General features: G+C 43.5%; 1 protein-coding gene across 8 annotated transcripts in view; it reads left to right on the top strand.

The window, feature by feature from the left end:
- The window catches only part of CEP72 (centrosomal protein 72), a 79577-nt gene that overhangs the window by 27597 nt on the left and 36931 nt on the right, over positions 1-15049 (top strand). For 7 of the 8 annotated variants that reach the window (XR_012157409.2, XM_073332584.2, XM_073332586.2 and 4 more), the window contains 2 exons: positions 3726-3928; positions 13642-13768. Coding sequence is in view for 7 of the 8 variants with exons in the window: in XM_073332584.2 (XP_073188685.2) it covers positions 3726-3928; positions 13642-13768 (330 nt within the window). In the remaining variant the exon portion in view is untranslated. The remainder of the gene's footprint in view (positions 1-3725; positions 3929-13641; positions 13769-15049) is intronic. The other variant, XM_073332587.2, reaches the window with a different exon arrangement.

The following is a 15049-nucleotide window of genomic DNA, read 5'->3' as shown; positions in this document are numbered from 1 at the left end:
CTGGATTAACAGATTAGTGTTTTCAGGTTTTGTGAGTTTGTGATATAATTCTATCTTGAGTAGTGTAATTTAAATGATAGATTTTAGCCTATGTCTATGGCACGATAATTAGTAATCAGATTTCCAGAACCTAATCCGATAATAATAATAATCCACTCAACACATTATGAACAGAAGACAGTCATAAGCAATTCCACATCAGTGCATAAGGTGGCTTTTATTTTACTTATTAATTGGACATGAAAACCAGAAGTGAATAAAAATACAGTGTTAGAATGATGGTCTCAGGCCAGACAGAAGTAAGATGTTGCACCACTAATGTTAGACCAACTAGCTTGGATCTTAATTTAGGGCTACGTTGCAACCCAGCAGCACAAGATGCCTCTGTTTTTTCTGCATCAGATACTCACATAATGGGGAACAGCACAGAAAGGGAAGCAGGCTCTTCAGAACCACTATGTCCTCTGCCTTGTGCAAATGGATGGGAGGGGGAAGAGTAGGGTGAAGGTTTGGCTTCCCTTCCCTCTTTGTCTTCCTCACCCTGTCGCATCCAGGCTAGTATAGCTGTGCTGGCATGTCAGGGAATATATGATGAGCTGGGTATAAACCTGGCACAGTGAATTAGTGAAACTCCTTTTGCTACAATCACCTATTAAAAAGGAAATTAATTCATACATTTTATTTTACCCCCACCTTAGGTGCGGTACTGCTGTAATGGATCTACTACTATCTGTGTTGCTGTCAGGGTTCCCTCCCCATTCTGCACGCTGGGGTACAGATGTGGGGACCTGCATGAAAGACCCCCTGAGCTTATTTCTATCAGCTTAGGTTAAAAACTTCCCCAAGGCACAAATCCTTTCATTGTCCTTAGACAGTATTGCTGCCACCACCAAGTGATGTAGACGAAAATTCAGGAAAAGGGTCACTTGGAGTCCCAATTCCCCCAAGCCCCTTCACCCCCTTTCCTGGGAAGGCTTGAGAATAATATACTAACCAATTGGTTACAATGTGAGCACAGACCAAACCCCTTGGTTTTTAGGACACTGAAAATCATTCAGGTTCTTAAAAGAAGAATTTTATTTATTAAAAAAAAAAAAAAAAAAGGTAAGAGAATCACACCTCCAAAATCAGGATGGAAGGTAACTTCACAGGGTAAATAAAAAGATTTAAAACACAGAGGATTCCCCTCTGACTCTGCTTCACAGTTACAAAACAGGAATGAAATTACCCCTTAGCATAGGGAAAATTCACAAGCTAAAACAAAAGATAATCTAACGCATTTCCTTGCCCTTACTTACAGTTTTTGTAATCTTAGATGGGTCATTTCAGGTATGCTTTCAGGAGATGTTTTACCTGCCTGGTCTCTCTCTCTGTCCAGAGAGGGAACAAACAAAGAGAGCACAAACAAAACCTCCCCCCCCATATTTGAAAGTATCATCTTTCTTTATTGGTCCAGGTTGTTTGAGCTTCTTAACCTCTTACAGGTAAAGTGATTCAGTACATCTGGCCAGGACGGATTTTATGTTACTGTATACATAAAGGTTGTTACCCTTCCCTTAATATTTATAACCATTGCTAAGGTGCCTAAGTTACTTAACTTCACCTTTGCAGACAGAGGTCTATAAAATCATGAATAGTGTGGAGAAAGTGCATAAGGAAGTGTTATTTACCCCTTCACATAAACACTAACTGGGGGAGGGGTGTGTCACCCAGTGAAATTAATAGGAGGCAGGTTTATAAACAAATGGAAGTACTGCTTCACACAACACAGACAACCTGTGGAACTTGTTGCCAGGGGATGTTGTGGAGGTCTGAATCATCTGGCATTGGCCACTATTGGAAGACTGTATACTGGGCTGGATGGACCATTAGTCTAACCCAATATGGCCATTCTTCTATAAGTAGAATGAACAATATTAAATAGGAAAGGAGTGATGCAACTCAGATCTTTACAGATCAAAACTTCTGTGTTCTGTGAAGTATCAGAATTTCCATGTGGAGATGAATTTCCAGATGAAGGTTACGAGAATGCATAATTAAGCAACAGGTAGGGCTACTGAGCATGGTATTTTTCTAAAAAATTCATTTTGTATATGTGACAGAATGTACCCATGTCCACACCCTACACATTATTGTAATAATCTTCGTACAATGTATGCTATCATTTGGGTATCATTTGAAAACTTACAATTTGCTGGCCATTATTGTCACAATAAAATGTGTGTGGCAACATTGCATGTGAAGTTACAAGATTTCACTGTATGTTATTAACACATGTTCCAAACTGAGATTGGCAAACAGCTCTCTCTCTCAAACAAAGGAATGTGTGCTCTGCTTAATTTGCATTTAAGCAGTAAACAGAGTAATCAAGCAGGAAGGGGAAACAAAGGGTGCTTAAACAGGCTAGGAAAAGCAGTAGGGAACATCCTTCTCGTTAGACTCTTTGTTTCCTGAATTTTAGCTGGAAGTGTTTTTCAAGAGGGAGACTATAAAAAGGAGGGACAAACACCCTAAGAGAATTCCCCCTCCCGCCCCCCCGTTGTATTCATGGCACCAGAAGTGACAAAGGAAGCATTCGCTGGACTAGAGAAGGGATCCTGACCTAAGAAATTAAGTCAGTAAGACTGCTGAATGCATATGGTGAGAAACCTTGCTTGAACCTGATCTAGATTAAGTTAGGCACCAGCAGTGTTTTAACTTTATTTTCTTGTAACCCTTTCAGACTTTTGTGCCCCATTACTTGTACTCAAAGTCTCTTTATAGTTAAACTTGTTTTATTGTTTGATCTAATCCAGTGTGTTTAAATGGAAGCATCTGGGAAACTTAATTTGGGGTAGCAAGTTATGTGCATATTTTTTCTATTAAAGTAATAACAGGCTTTATATGAATTTGTAGTATCCAGGAGAGGGCTGGGTTGTACAGGGCATATATTTCTGGGGGGAATCTAAGACGGGGTGTGTGTTGGCGTCACCTGCAGGATAACCAAGGCTGGTAAGAGCCAAGGTGTGGCTGGTTGGCTGCAGCACACAGACAGACATAGCTGGGAGCGAGCTGCATGCTGGAGGCAACAGCAGCAAAGCATTGCAAAGGGCACCGTAGGTTAGAGGTCTGGGATGACACAGCTATCCATTAGTCTGGATTGTAGCATGATATGTCACAGTACAGTAAACTGAAGGGAGTAGGTGCTGCAGGCTATTTTGTTTGGGAACTCTCTTTATCATCTGCCATGAGGAATGGAGCTGCTGCCTCTGCTGGTTACAGTTTTCTTGGAACCCCCAATACATTCATGCAGCAGTGCCCTGCCCTCAAGCCTGGCATGGCTATCACTTTCTCCTAAGTGCAGCTCTTGCACACACTTGAATGAGACACTGCTGCTGGTTGGCAATGGGAGTAACTTAAAATCCTAAAAATTAGCCATCAAACATGTAATTTGTATTTCCTGGATTTTGAGTACTTGATTTATGACATAATACAGTTTTGATATTACCTTTCCATTGCAGAAATGTAGGAGTAGGATGTGTTATCAAGTTTACAGGAAAGCAATTTTCTTCAGTCCAGTTACACTTACTGAGCTGAGTTCTGCAATAAATTACTGTAGCGTAATTTCAGATTAACTCAATTGAAGTCAATAGAAATCACTGATCAGATTTTGTACCATTATCACTAACTACAGACATTGTTTGAGACCCTTGCCTAATCTGCTCTGTTCTGTTTTTAATTCACAGCTCAGGCAGGGCCTGTTTTGTCTGCAATGCAGAAATCTGCACCTGCGGATCAACAAAAAGATTCTGAAACAATGTGTCAGGAGGTGAATAATCTGCTCTTAGAGAAAAAGACTTCACAAAGTCATTTGTCTGAACAAGATCAACAATACAACATAAAGATTAACAGTCTGATGTCAGAACTGAGCACTACTCAAAAAGACATGGTGATTATGGCACTTCTGTTTTCTTCTAATGATTCTGTGGTGTGGATGAAATTGAATGCATGTGTGGTAAAACTTAAGTGTTTAATCATATCTGAGTTTCTAATTCAAACTGGAAAGATCTTGTTAGTGGGTATAGTTAATACACTAGCTTTCAATTTGTGCTGATCAGAGTTCAAATTGATTTTGATCACTGGAATATGTGAAAAGCCTGAATCTCTCTGGACTACAGAGAGCTAGTTTGTCAGTCATCACTAAGGGTATGTCTACACTGGCAGAGTTACAGCACCGCTCAGAGACCCCTGAAGGGAAACCGCTGTTGTGTGTTCACACTATCAGCTGCCTGTGGAATAGCGTATTCACACTTGCAGCGGTATTTGGAGCGGTGCACTCTGGTCAGCTATCCCACAGAGCATCTCTTCCTCTTCTGCCTCTAAGAGTTGTGGGAAGATGGGGGAGGTCACGGGGCATCCTGGGTCCTATCCCCTCGCTCTGTGATCTATTGCTTTGCATCCCAGCAATCCCTGTGTTTCCATCTGCATTTGGCCCCATCTTTCAACAGTTTGTGTGCTGCGGGCTCTGCCTCTTTGGTCAGCAGGAATGGATCCCGAACTGTTGACCAGTATGCTGCTCGCTCTGTCCAACATGTCACGAGTGGCAGTGGAGTTATTCCTTAAACTATAAAGGCAAGAGGAGTGCGACATTGATCTTGCCACATGTAGTAGGTATGACATGAAATTGCTTGTGGCATTCATGGAGGTGCTGCCCACAGTGGAATGCCACTTTTGGGCTCGGGAAATAAGCACTGAGTGGTGGGATTGCATTGTCATGCACATCTGGGATGACGAGCAGTGGCTGCAGAATTTTCAGATGAGAAAAGTCACATTCATGGGACAGTGTGATGAGCTTGCCCCAGCTCTGAAGCGCAAGGATGAGAATGAGAGCAGCCCTGCAGTTGGAGAAGCGTGTGGTGATTGCGCTGTGGAAGCTGGCTACTCCAGACTGGTACCGATCGGTTGCTAACCAATTCGGAGTGGGAAAGTCGACCATTGGACTCATGTTGGCAGAAGTGTGCAGGACCATTCATCACATCCTACTCTGAAAGACCATGACTCTGGGCAACGTGTGTGATGTGGATGGCTTTGCACAAATGGGCCTCCCAAACTGCAGAGGGGCATATTCCAATTCTGACACCAGACCACCTAGCCACTGAGTACATTAATCAGAAGAGGTATTTCTCAATGGTTCTCCAAGTGCTTATGGATCACCATGGGCGTTTCACAGACAGGCTGGTCCGGAAAGGTGCATGACGCATGCATCTTTTGGAACACTGGCCTGTTCAGGAAGCTGCAAGCAGGGACTTTTTTCCCGGATCAGAAGACCACCGTTAGAGAAGTCAAAATGTCCATTGTGATACTGGGAGACCCTGCCTACCCATTAATTCCGTGGCTTATGAAGCCATACATGGGACACCTTGACACCAGCATGGAGCGGTTCAACAACAGACTGAGCAAATGCAGAATGACTGTTGAGTGTGCTTTTGGCCGTTTGAAGGCCTGCTGGCGCTGCCTATATGGGAAGCTGGACCTGGTCCATGACAATTGTGCTGTACGCTCCATAATATTTGGGAAGGGTGAAAGCTTCACTCAGGGCTGGACTGCTAAGACTCAGTGCCTGGAGGCTGAGTTTGAACATCTAGAGAACAGGGCTATTTAGAGGGGTGCAGCGCAGGGCCAAAAGGATCAGGGATGCCTTGAGGCAGTAATTTGAAGCTGAAAGCCATTAATATTTATTGCTGTGCTCACGAGTGCAGTGCTTGTAATGCTAGGAGGTGATTGGTGCAAACGATGCAACATGAAGGTTTAACACAATTGTCTGTTGCTTTGCAGGGCTGTTTGTTTCCAATTAATAGAATAAAAATAGTTTTCAAACCAACAATTCTTTTATTAAAAAACAACACCGGAGGAGAGAGTCAGTCAAACAAACAACACATCAGCACTGAGGGATGAGGGAAGGGAAGGTCCCAGGAGGAGGTGCGGTCCTGGGACGGCTAAAGATTTGTGCATGTCCGGGGGTCAAACCTCCTTTGAATTACAATGCAGGGGGTACTGTATTTCAGCAGGGCCAAACTGCAGAGGGATGGGTGTTGTGTGCAGTGGGTACTGGGAGTCACAATGCGCAGTGGATAGTGGGAGTCAACAATGCTGGACTGTGACAGGGAGGAGTGGAATGCCGCGGGTACAGACTGGAGCCAGGAGGTTGATAAGGTGTTGGCAGTGTCTGGGGGGTGCATGGGAAAGAGTTTTGCGACAGCGGCTGAAGGGGAAGTTGGGCGCGGAGCTGCTCGGTTTGCAGTGCTAGTATCTCCTGCAGTGTGTCTGCTTGGCGCTCCATCATGTTTAAAAGCTGCTCCGTGGCTTCATTCTGGCGTTCCGTGTTCTTCTTTCGGTCCCTCTTCTCGCTGTCCCGCCACTCCTTCGATTCCTGTTTTTCAGCCACTGAGTGCATCATAACGTCACGCAGAAAGTCTTCCTTAGTTCTTCATGCCTGCTTTCTAATTCTGCGTAGCCACTCAGCTGGTGATAACAACGAGGGAGGCTGGGCTCCCAAGGTCACCTCTGTGAAGTTTAAACGTAACATTTTACAGAAGCAGTATTGTTTGCAACACACGAAATGCTGATTCAGTGATTTAAAACACATTCAGTATTCACACACCTGTCACTAACTTGCTGCCCTAAGCAAGCACACATGAGCCACACGACTCCCAAAATGGTGAGTAGCAGCAGGGGCAGGGTAAATCACCCTTCCCGGACCTTGCTGTTCTCTTGGGGAGAGCCAGCATGATAGGGGGAGCCTGATAATCATTCCTGTCCCCACATTTTCCATAGAATGTGATCTTTATAGAAGATCTCGCCGCTGAGGGTGAGCAGGAAATCAAGGGAGGGTCTTCTCCAAGACTGCAGCTTCTGTCCTGTCCCTTTGTGGCTTGCCTGTGTGCAGAAATGGTTCTAACCCACCCCTTCTGTGATGGCACAGTGCTATGGGAAAGTTACAGTTAATGGGGCAAGAAACAAAGCAGTGCTGCCAAAGAACCTGCGGCAGCGGATTGGCCAGTATCTCCATGAGCGTTTCCTGGAGATCTGAAGCAGATTTCTGTGAAGTGAGGGAGTCAATCTACACCCTATTCCACTGGCATGTGGTGGTACATGCATCATACAGACACAAGCTTGCTTCTGCAACCCCCCTACCCCCAACAACTTGCCTCAGCAATTACCAAAATCAAATCCACTTACCAGGGGCCTCCTCTCCAGTTTGCACTTTGCCAAGCTCTGACAGCCTCCTCCGGGGTAGAAAAGAGCTCCTGGCTGCATGCATCTCTGACCTCCAAGTCATCCTCTGCTTCTGGGTCCCCCTTCCCCTCCTCATCCAAGATTTCCTCCTCCTGGCTCGGTCAACTCTCGACTGGCATGTGAGCCAACGAAGTATGCACAGTGGCCTTCACGATGGAGGTGGGGTTGCCGCCAAGTATAGCATCCAGCCCTTTGTAGAATCGGCAGCTCATGGGCGCAGCACCAGAGCAGTGGTTTGCCTCCCGCGACTTGTGGTAGGCATTCCACAGCTCCTTTACTTTGACCCTGCACTGCAGTGTGTCCCAGTCATGGCCCCTTTCTGTCCTGCATCGTGAAATCTGTCCATAGGTATCATAATTCGTATGGCTGGAGCACAGCTGGGAGTGGACAGCTTCCTCTCCCCAAATGCTGATGAGGTCCAGCAGTCAGCATCGCTCCAAGCGGGGGATCACCTGGTGCGTGGAGCAGGCATGGTCACCTGGTAGGATGCGTGGAGACCACTGCACACATCACCAAGCAAACAGGAAGGGGATGTTCAAAATTCCAAAGAAATTTATGGTGTGGGGATGATAGTTGGTCACGTGAGGGCTGGGCAGTAGAGTTCAAACCAAATACCAGAGATGCAAGAACAGGTTTTGTGGGACATCTCTCAGACGCCAATCGCAGCGCTGTAATCAGCCTGGGGTGTCTACACTGGCACCATGGCGCTGTACCCCCAGCACAGAAAGCTGTCTGCTTCTTGTTCGGCTGTTATTTTACAGTGCTTCAACTGCGCAGTTTCTGCGCACGAAGTGGCTTGGCAGTGTGTACTCCTCGGAAGTTACAATGCAGAAAGCTGCTTTACTGCGCAGAAACTTGCCAGTGTAGACAGGGCCTAAGGCTGGTAGGAGCTCACAGCTTACTGTGAACTGGCAACTCCTTAATCAGTACCCTCCTACAAACATCTTTCTTTATCCCTTTCCCCAGTGAGCACTTGAAAGAATTTGCAACATTCTCTTTATGAAAAAAAGGCAGTTTCTGGTTCAAGCCCAGGCACCTCCATTCTCTCTCTCAATTAGAGATTTCAGCTTGGCATCCAGTTGATTGGAATCACTGATCGCCATGCCTTTCTAACCCTGCATGTCACACTTTCAACAAGACACCTTTTCCTGTCTCACTCAAATATCCTGACTAGCACCTCCCCACTTGCTAATGACCATCTTGTTTCCAACCTCCTTTTTTCAGCAAGTCTCTGAGAAAAGGCAGTCTTTTCTTTCTTCATTCTAACATCTAGCTAACTAATTTGCAAATCTCACAACGGTGAGACTGCCCTTTTGGTGATTTACCTGCCTTGCCTCATATCATCCCCCTATCTTCTCATCAAATTTGACCTACTGAACAGGTCATCCTTGATATTTTGCTATTCTGTTAGAATTACTTGCCTCTGGGAAAAAGTGGGTTTCTTCTGTTGCTCTTGTTCTGGAGAGAGCGTCACATCTACCAGCTATTCTTTCTATTACAGAGAGCCACAAGACTCTGTCCTTGGCCCTCTCCCTCTGGGGCATTTCACTGATAGTTTCAGCCCAGGATATCACAGCTACAAACTGGGTATCCAATACCATATTAATCTTGATTTATTGTCCAATTCCTCCACCTCCCATCTATTTTTGTGATTATTCAGTTTATGCAGATGTTTTTGTTGCCTCCATGTAAAATTTTACAAGGTTGTATGCACACTTGAGCAGGCAATCAGCTGTTTGCACATGCTGTTGCGTGGGTATTTATAGGTCTATTGTGCATATAAAAACTTGATTTGCATGCAAAAGTTGGCATTCAAATGCACAATTGCCTTAGGCCATGCTTTATGAAAACAGCTTTTGCCTTTAGAATAAACAAAGAATAAAACAGCAACATAAAGAGGGAAGCAGGTTAAACAGAAAAATAAGTCTTGTATAATTCTACTTCATAGTGTGATAGGATAGGAGTGCAATGGAGAGGCAAGTGAGTCCACAAATACTTCAAAATATTTGTAAATCGCATACCAAAGCTCCTGCTTGGCTATGTAACCTGAACTCTTTTGGAAATGTAGGTTTAATTGCACTTACCTTCTGATCAAACTCCCAGTAGCATCCTATCATATCAAATGGTCAGACAATTCAGAGGAATGATTCAGCTAATTTTCTCTGTGCTCATTAGCATGCACTGTGTAAGCAGCTTGTATCAACATTTTTCCTCTTCAAGTGAAATATTTTGATGCCAAGACTAAACAGTTACTAAATTTAAAAACAACGTCTAATTCCCTGTATGTTTATGAAATATATTGTGTGTGTTTTAGAGGGCTTGAACCACTTTTCCTCCCCCAAATTTTTAATAATTTCATCCTATGAAATTGAGCATTTATCAGTGATCATGCCTAATCTCTTTGCAGTTTTGCCTAGATAATGTTACTTTGATGTTTGTGGCATTTCTTGTATATCCATATGCTTAGTATAGGGAGTACTGCAAGTATTAAAGAAGGTAATTTATGGCAATTGACACATTTTTAAGCTTGACCACTGGGCAGCTTTTTCATGGAATCGAGAAGAGACTTATTTTCTTTTAGCCAATTTAACAGTGCCCATACTTAAACTGAATTAATAATTTTCAGAGTGGTAGCCGTGTTAGTCTGTATCAGCAAAAACAGAGTGCCACAAGGACTCCTCGTTGTTTTTGCTGAAATAATAATAAGAGTAAGATTTCATGTGTATCAAATGCTTTACTAAAATCCAAATATGTGTCTCTTTCCTCCCTTTAATTTTGTAATTCCATCAAAAAAGCATTCAGGTTTGTCTGAATTTGTTCTTTTTGTGAATCCATTTGGATTATTCCTGGTTGTTCCATTATCCTCTTAAAACAATGGTTCTGAATTTTAGGCTCATGATCCAAAAGTAGGTTGCCAACCCTTCCCCCCACATGGCAAGAGTTGTTTTCTATATAATCTAAACTTGATGTTAAAATGTTTATTGGTTGGTTGTAAAATTAGCTGCCTGAATGTAAATGGTTGCGGTAATAAGGTTTGAGTGTACAGTTTTCAGGACTAGGCAATTTTCAAAGTTCTCAGTGTGTGTAATTTTTACCTTGATATATTTTAAAGTGTGCCATTTGTCATCTTTATCTTCTGAAGGTAAATATCTGCTTTGGCTCAGTATGGCACAATGAATTTTAAATTAAGTTCTTATTTATTATTGCACACTTATTTGCTTTAGTTTGGGGGGTTTTGGGGGGAGATTTGGGGGAGTGGTTTGGAGGGGGGTTTTTTGGCTAAAAGCACAAAGAATTCTGGAATATAGGGGTAATGGAAGAAACATGGAGTGACTTTGGGGTCTCAGAAGGAAAAAGGGGTGTTTAAGGGGTTATAGGTGGAAGAAGATAGAGATCTAAGACCCAAATCCTGCCTGCCAGCAGTCAGCCTGAATGTTGGTCCTAGCTTTGACAGAAGGAACACTCACCTGTTCAGCGGAGTGGCTTTGCAACTCCTTTGTAGCCATTATTGCATTAGCCATGACAGTCATAACTTACTCTTTCCACATTCAAGAGGAATGGGAAATCCATGTAGTAACATATCTTCTGGTCCCTTCCAGGCTAGTCCATCATCTGCTCCATGCATAGTGACTGAGCATTTTCCTTTGACCCCAGAGGTTTTTTCTGACTGGGTGAGGCTTTTGGTATCAAGTGAGGTCTCCATTTAATGGAATACACTTCCCATGTTCTGAACTAGATCCAGCATAGATATCCAGTCTTATCAGGTGATATGTACACCTACGCCATTCTGTCGTAGGCCTCTGTGGGTATGTCTACACTACAATTAGGCACCCTCAGCTGACTCGGACTTGCAGGGCTTGGGTTGTGGGGCTGTTTAACTGCAGTGTAGATTACCAGGCTAGCTCTAGGACCCTTCCACGTCACAGGGTCCTAGAGGCCAGGCTCCAGTCTGAACCCAGAAGTCTAATTAAAACAGCCCCTTAGCCCAAGTCCCGTGAGTCCAAGTCCGTTGCCGGGGCCAGCTGCTGGTTTTTAATTGCAGTGTAGACGTCCCCTCAGACAGTTCCCATCTCAGTGGTACCTACTTGTGACACTACTCATTTTGTCATGGGGATCTCTGACAGTCAGTTGTCATCTCTCACAGAATCTGATGCAGTGGTGCTTTAGCCCTCTGGCTAAGGCACTCGAGTCCTAAGAGTTAAGAACTCAAAACAGGGTCATCTGAGAGTCTTCAGCAGGACTCTGCCCTTCTGTTCAGGGATTGTCTTCAAACGACCACTCCTTTTGATCAGTTTCCCTGTGCCCAGTCATCCCATCTGGTGGGAGACTTGTCCATCCTTCATGAGGTCCTGTCCTCCAAGATGCTTGCATCCCTGCCCAGCTTGGAAAATGGAGTGAAGAGTACGCTTATAAAATCTGCAGATGGCCCCAAGCTGGGAGAGGTGGTATGCACTTCAGAGAACAGGATTAGAATTCAAAGTGACCTTGATAAATGGGAGAATTGGTCTGAAAACAAAGATGAAATTCAATAAAGACAAGTGCAAAGTACTACGCGTAAGAAGGGGTGGGGGAAATCAAATACACAACTACAAAATCGGATTACTGGCTAGGCAGTAGTACTGCAGAATAGGACCTAAGGGGTCATAGTGGATCTCAAATATGAGCAGTTGCAGCAATGCAGTTGCAGAAAATGCTAATATCACTCAGGGGTGTATCAACAGTAGGGTTGTAAGTAAGACACTGGAGATAATAGTCCCATTCTACTTGGCCCTGGTGAGACCCCAGCTGTGTCCAGTTTTGGGCACCACGCTGGAAGAAAGATGTGGACAAATTGGAGCGAGTCCAGAGGAGAGCAAGTAAAATGAAATGTTTAGAAGAGCTGACCTCTGAGGAAAGGTTACACTTTATCTTCAGTCTTGAGAAAAGAAGACTGAGGGGAAACCTGATAAGTCTTGAGACAAGTTGAGGCGTTACAAGAGAGGGCAGTAATTAATTGCGGTCAATGCCCACTGAAGGTAGGGCAAGTAGTAATGGGCTTAATCTGCAGCAAGAGAGATTTAGTTTAAATATCAGGAAAAATACCTTGCTAAACTATAAGGACAATTAAGTACTGGAATAGGCTTCCAAGGAAAGTTTTAGAATTCCTGTCATTGGAGATTTTTAAGACCAGGTTATTCAAACATATCAGGGATGGTATAGGTATACTTGGTCCTGCCTCAGCATGAGGTAGGGGGGCTGGACTAGATGACCTGTCAAGGTCCCTTCCAGCCCTACATTTTTATGGTTCTGTATCTGATTCTTGATTGTAACTAGGCTTCTTTCATAGAGAGAGAAGCAGAGCTCTGTTACCCTTCCTGGTCAGCCAGGAAGAGAACTAGAATTTGATTTAACTCCACTCCACACCTGACATCTACTGCAGATGCAGCTGGATGGGTCCACAGGCCCTCATTAATCTCCCTGCCAGTGTGTCCCATCGCAGCCTCCTATGTGGTCTGTATCCAATCCAGGATTATTCTGTCATGACTTCACTTGGCACTGTAGGTCAATCCAGGATACTACCTTCCTTCTCGACTTGTGAGTCTTTCCTTTCCTGGGATATGGGATCCCTGTGCCATCCTGTACCTTCATCCTCCGTGCCTGAGAGCAACATGAAAGAACACAAGCAATTCTCTGCTATGGAGAATTGTTATGGCCAAGAAGCCAGATTAATTATACCATGTGTGTGAACAGCACTGTACGGGGTTTTTTTGGACTTAATTCAGTCCTTGATCTTCAGCAGCTTCAGCTGTTGCTGAGCAATCCAAAACAACTCCATCTGACAAGGAATCCAGGAAGATAGATAAGTTTGGCAAAAAGTTGTCTCTTCTGCTTGGCTGTTAGACTGCCGTTTCGAGGCAGTAATGGTCAGTTATAATTACTCTGTGAAATAAGTTCACATCACAGCACTGTGAGCCATGGATCCATGAAGAAAGTAGTTACCATTGTGACTATATGCACTCACACCCTTTGGAAAATCCCTCTTGCTATGGACAGTCAGAAGCTCACAGATACCATAAAGGCTGTGAATCTGGGTCCCTGTCTATATCTTTCCATCCAGGGGAATACCAGGCTTTCCCAAGTTCTGGACTGTTGTGATTCAATGACTGGTGTAATGTTTGTTTTCCATGAAACCAAGTCACAGAAAACAAAATAAAGCAGGAATACCAGGTCTTGCCTTTTTCATTTTCAGTGATGATTGCTTTATGATTTACTGTGTTACAAAATCATGTTTAGACTGTCAAAGAATAATTTACTGGGAAAATGTTCAGTTATCAATTTCCTTTTTAAGGTTTGTTCTGTTTTTCTTAATTTTTTAAATGTCACTAGGATATCTTGAAGCAACGTTTAGACCAGTTGTTGGAAGAGAACACTAACTTAAAAGCTCATTTGTTAAATGTGGAACAGAATGTCAAAAATGCAGACAGTTCTAGTTCATTACATTTGCAACTAATTGGTGAGTTTTTAAAAACACTTGTTTTAATAACTGTTGTGTCAGAGGCAAACCCTTGGCTGTGTTCTATCTTTCGGTTTAATTTGTTTTGTATATCATGATGCCTTTACTCACACCAAGTACTGCCACATTCCATAAGTACTTCCATGGCAATTATTATTTGTATTACCTTAATGGCTAGGGGCCCTAGATATAGACCAAGACCCCATTGTGATAGGTGCAGTACAAACAGCAAACAAAAAGACAATCCCTGCCGCAAGGTTCTTACAAACTATCTAGGAGGCAATAGATAAGTATAGACCGGAGTACAAGGAAACAGAGACAACATTGGTCTGTGCACACCAGCAGCCTACCCATTGTCAAGTTTTTTTGTAGACATCACAGCAAAGGAGGGATTTGAAGGTAGCGAATTAGGTAGCTTTGTGCATGTTTACAGTGAGTGCCTCCCAAGCATGTGCGGCAGCGTGGTAAAAGGCACAAAGGTGCTTGTTTGAAAATTTAACAATTGGGCAGTGGAGACTGGCATCATGGGCTGATCGGAGGCAAGCATGAACAGATTGACAGCGAACAATAAGTAACGTGGTAGTTGATTTGTGAAGGGCCTTGAAAGTGAACAGAAGCAGCTTATGTTGGATGTGACAAAGAAGGGGAAGCCAATGGAGGGGTTCAAAGAGTGGGGTTACAGCAGAGTGGAGGATGTAGCTCACTATTTTAAAGATATAATCAACAATTTCTCAGCCAAACCACATTTAAAGTGGACAAATTTTCTCTTAATGCTTACTTATTTAGTGTGTGTTTGCATATCCAGCATAGATTCTAAATTTGCTTAGTACCAACCAGAATAGAATAAGGACACATGGCATACAAGTATGGATTAAAGTCCACGGACTGCAACCTTATTAATAATTCTATTAGTGTTAAACTGTGGATCATACTATTAATCTGGTGACATGATTCCCTCTAGTAGCCCTATCAACGAAGTTCCAGTATGCCCAAACAAAAGATGCACTTCATCCACTCACAAACTCCACTCTCCCCTTTCCTCATGAGTAAGTATCAGGACAACAATGAGGCGTGCCATGTAACACAAAGCCTGACATGCTGGTGACATCAGTCTAGTATCAACACATTGAAGTGCCCAGAATCTGGGATAAGGGATAAAGAACACCAGTTGTGCAGGGATTACCATTTACAATTACTATGACCATTTCTCCCCACTAGTCCCTGGGAAGCCAAGGAACCCATCCAATCAGGTATGAATGCACTAATAACTTGAGGTCTACA

The sequence above is a fragment of the Lepidochelys kempii genome, chromosome 2 (assembly GCF_965140285.1).
Source record: "Lepidochelys kempii isolate rLepKem1 chromosome 2, rLepKem1.hap1, whole genome shotgun sequence".
NCBI lineage: Eukaryota > Metazoa > Chordata > Testudines > Cheloniidae > Lepidochelys > Lepidochelys kempii.
Note: the sequence above shows the minus strand (reverse complement) of the source record. Positions and strands in the feature narration are given on the sequence as shown.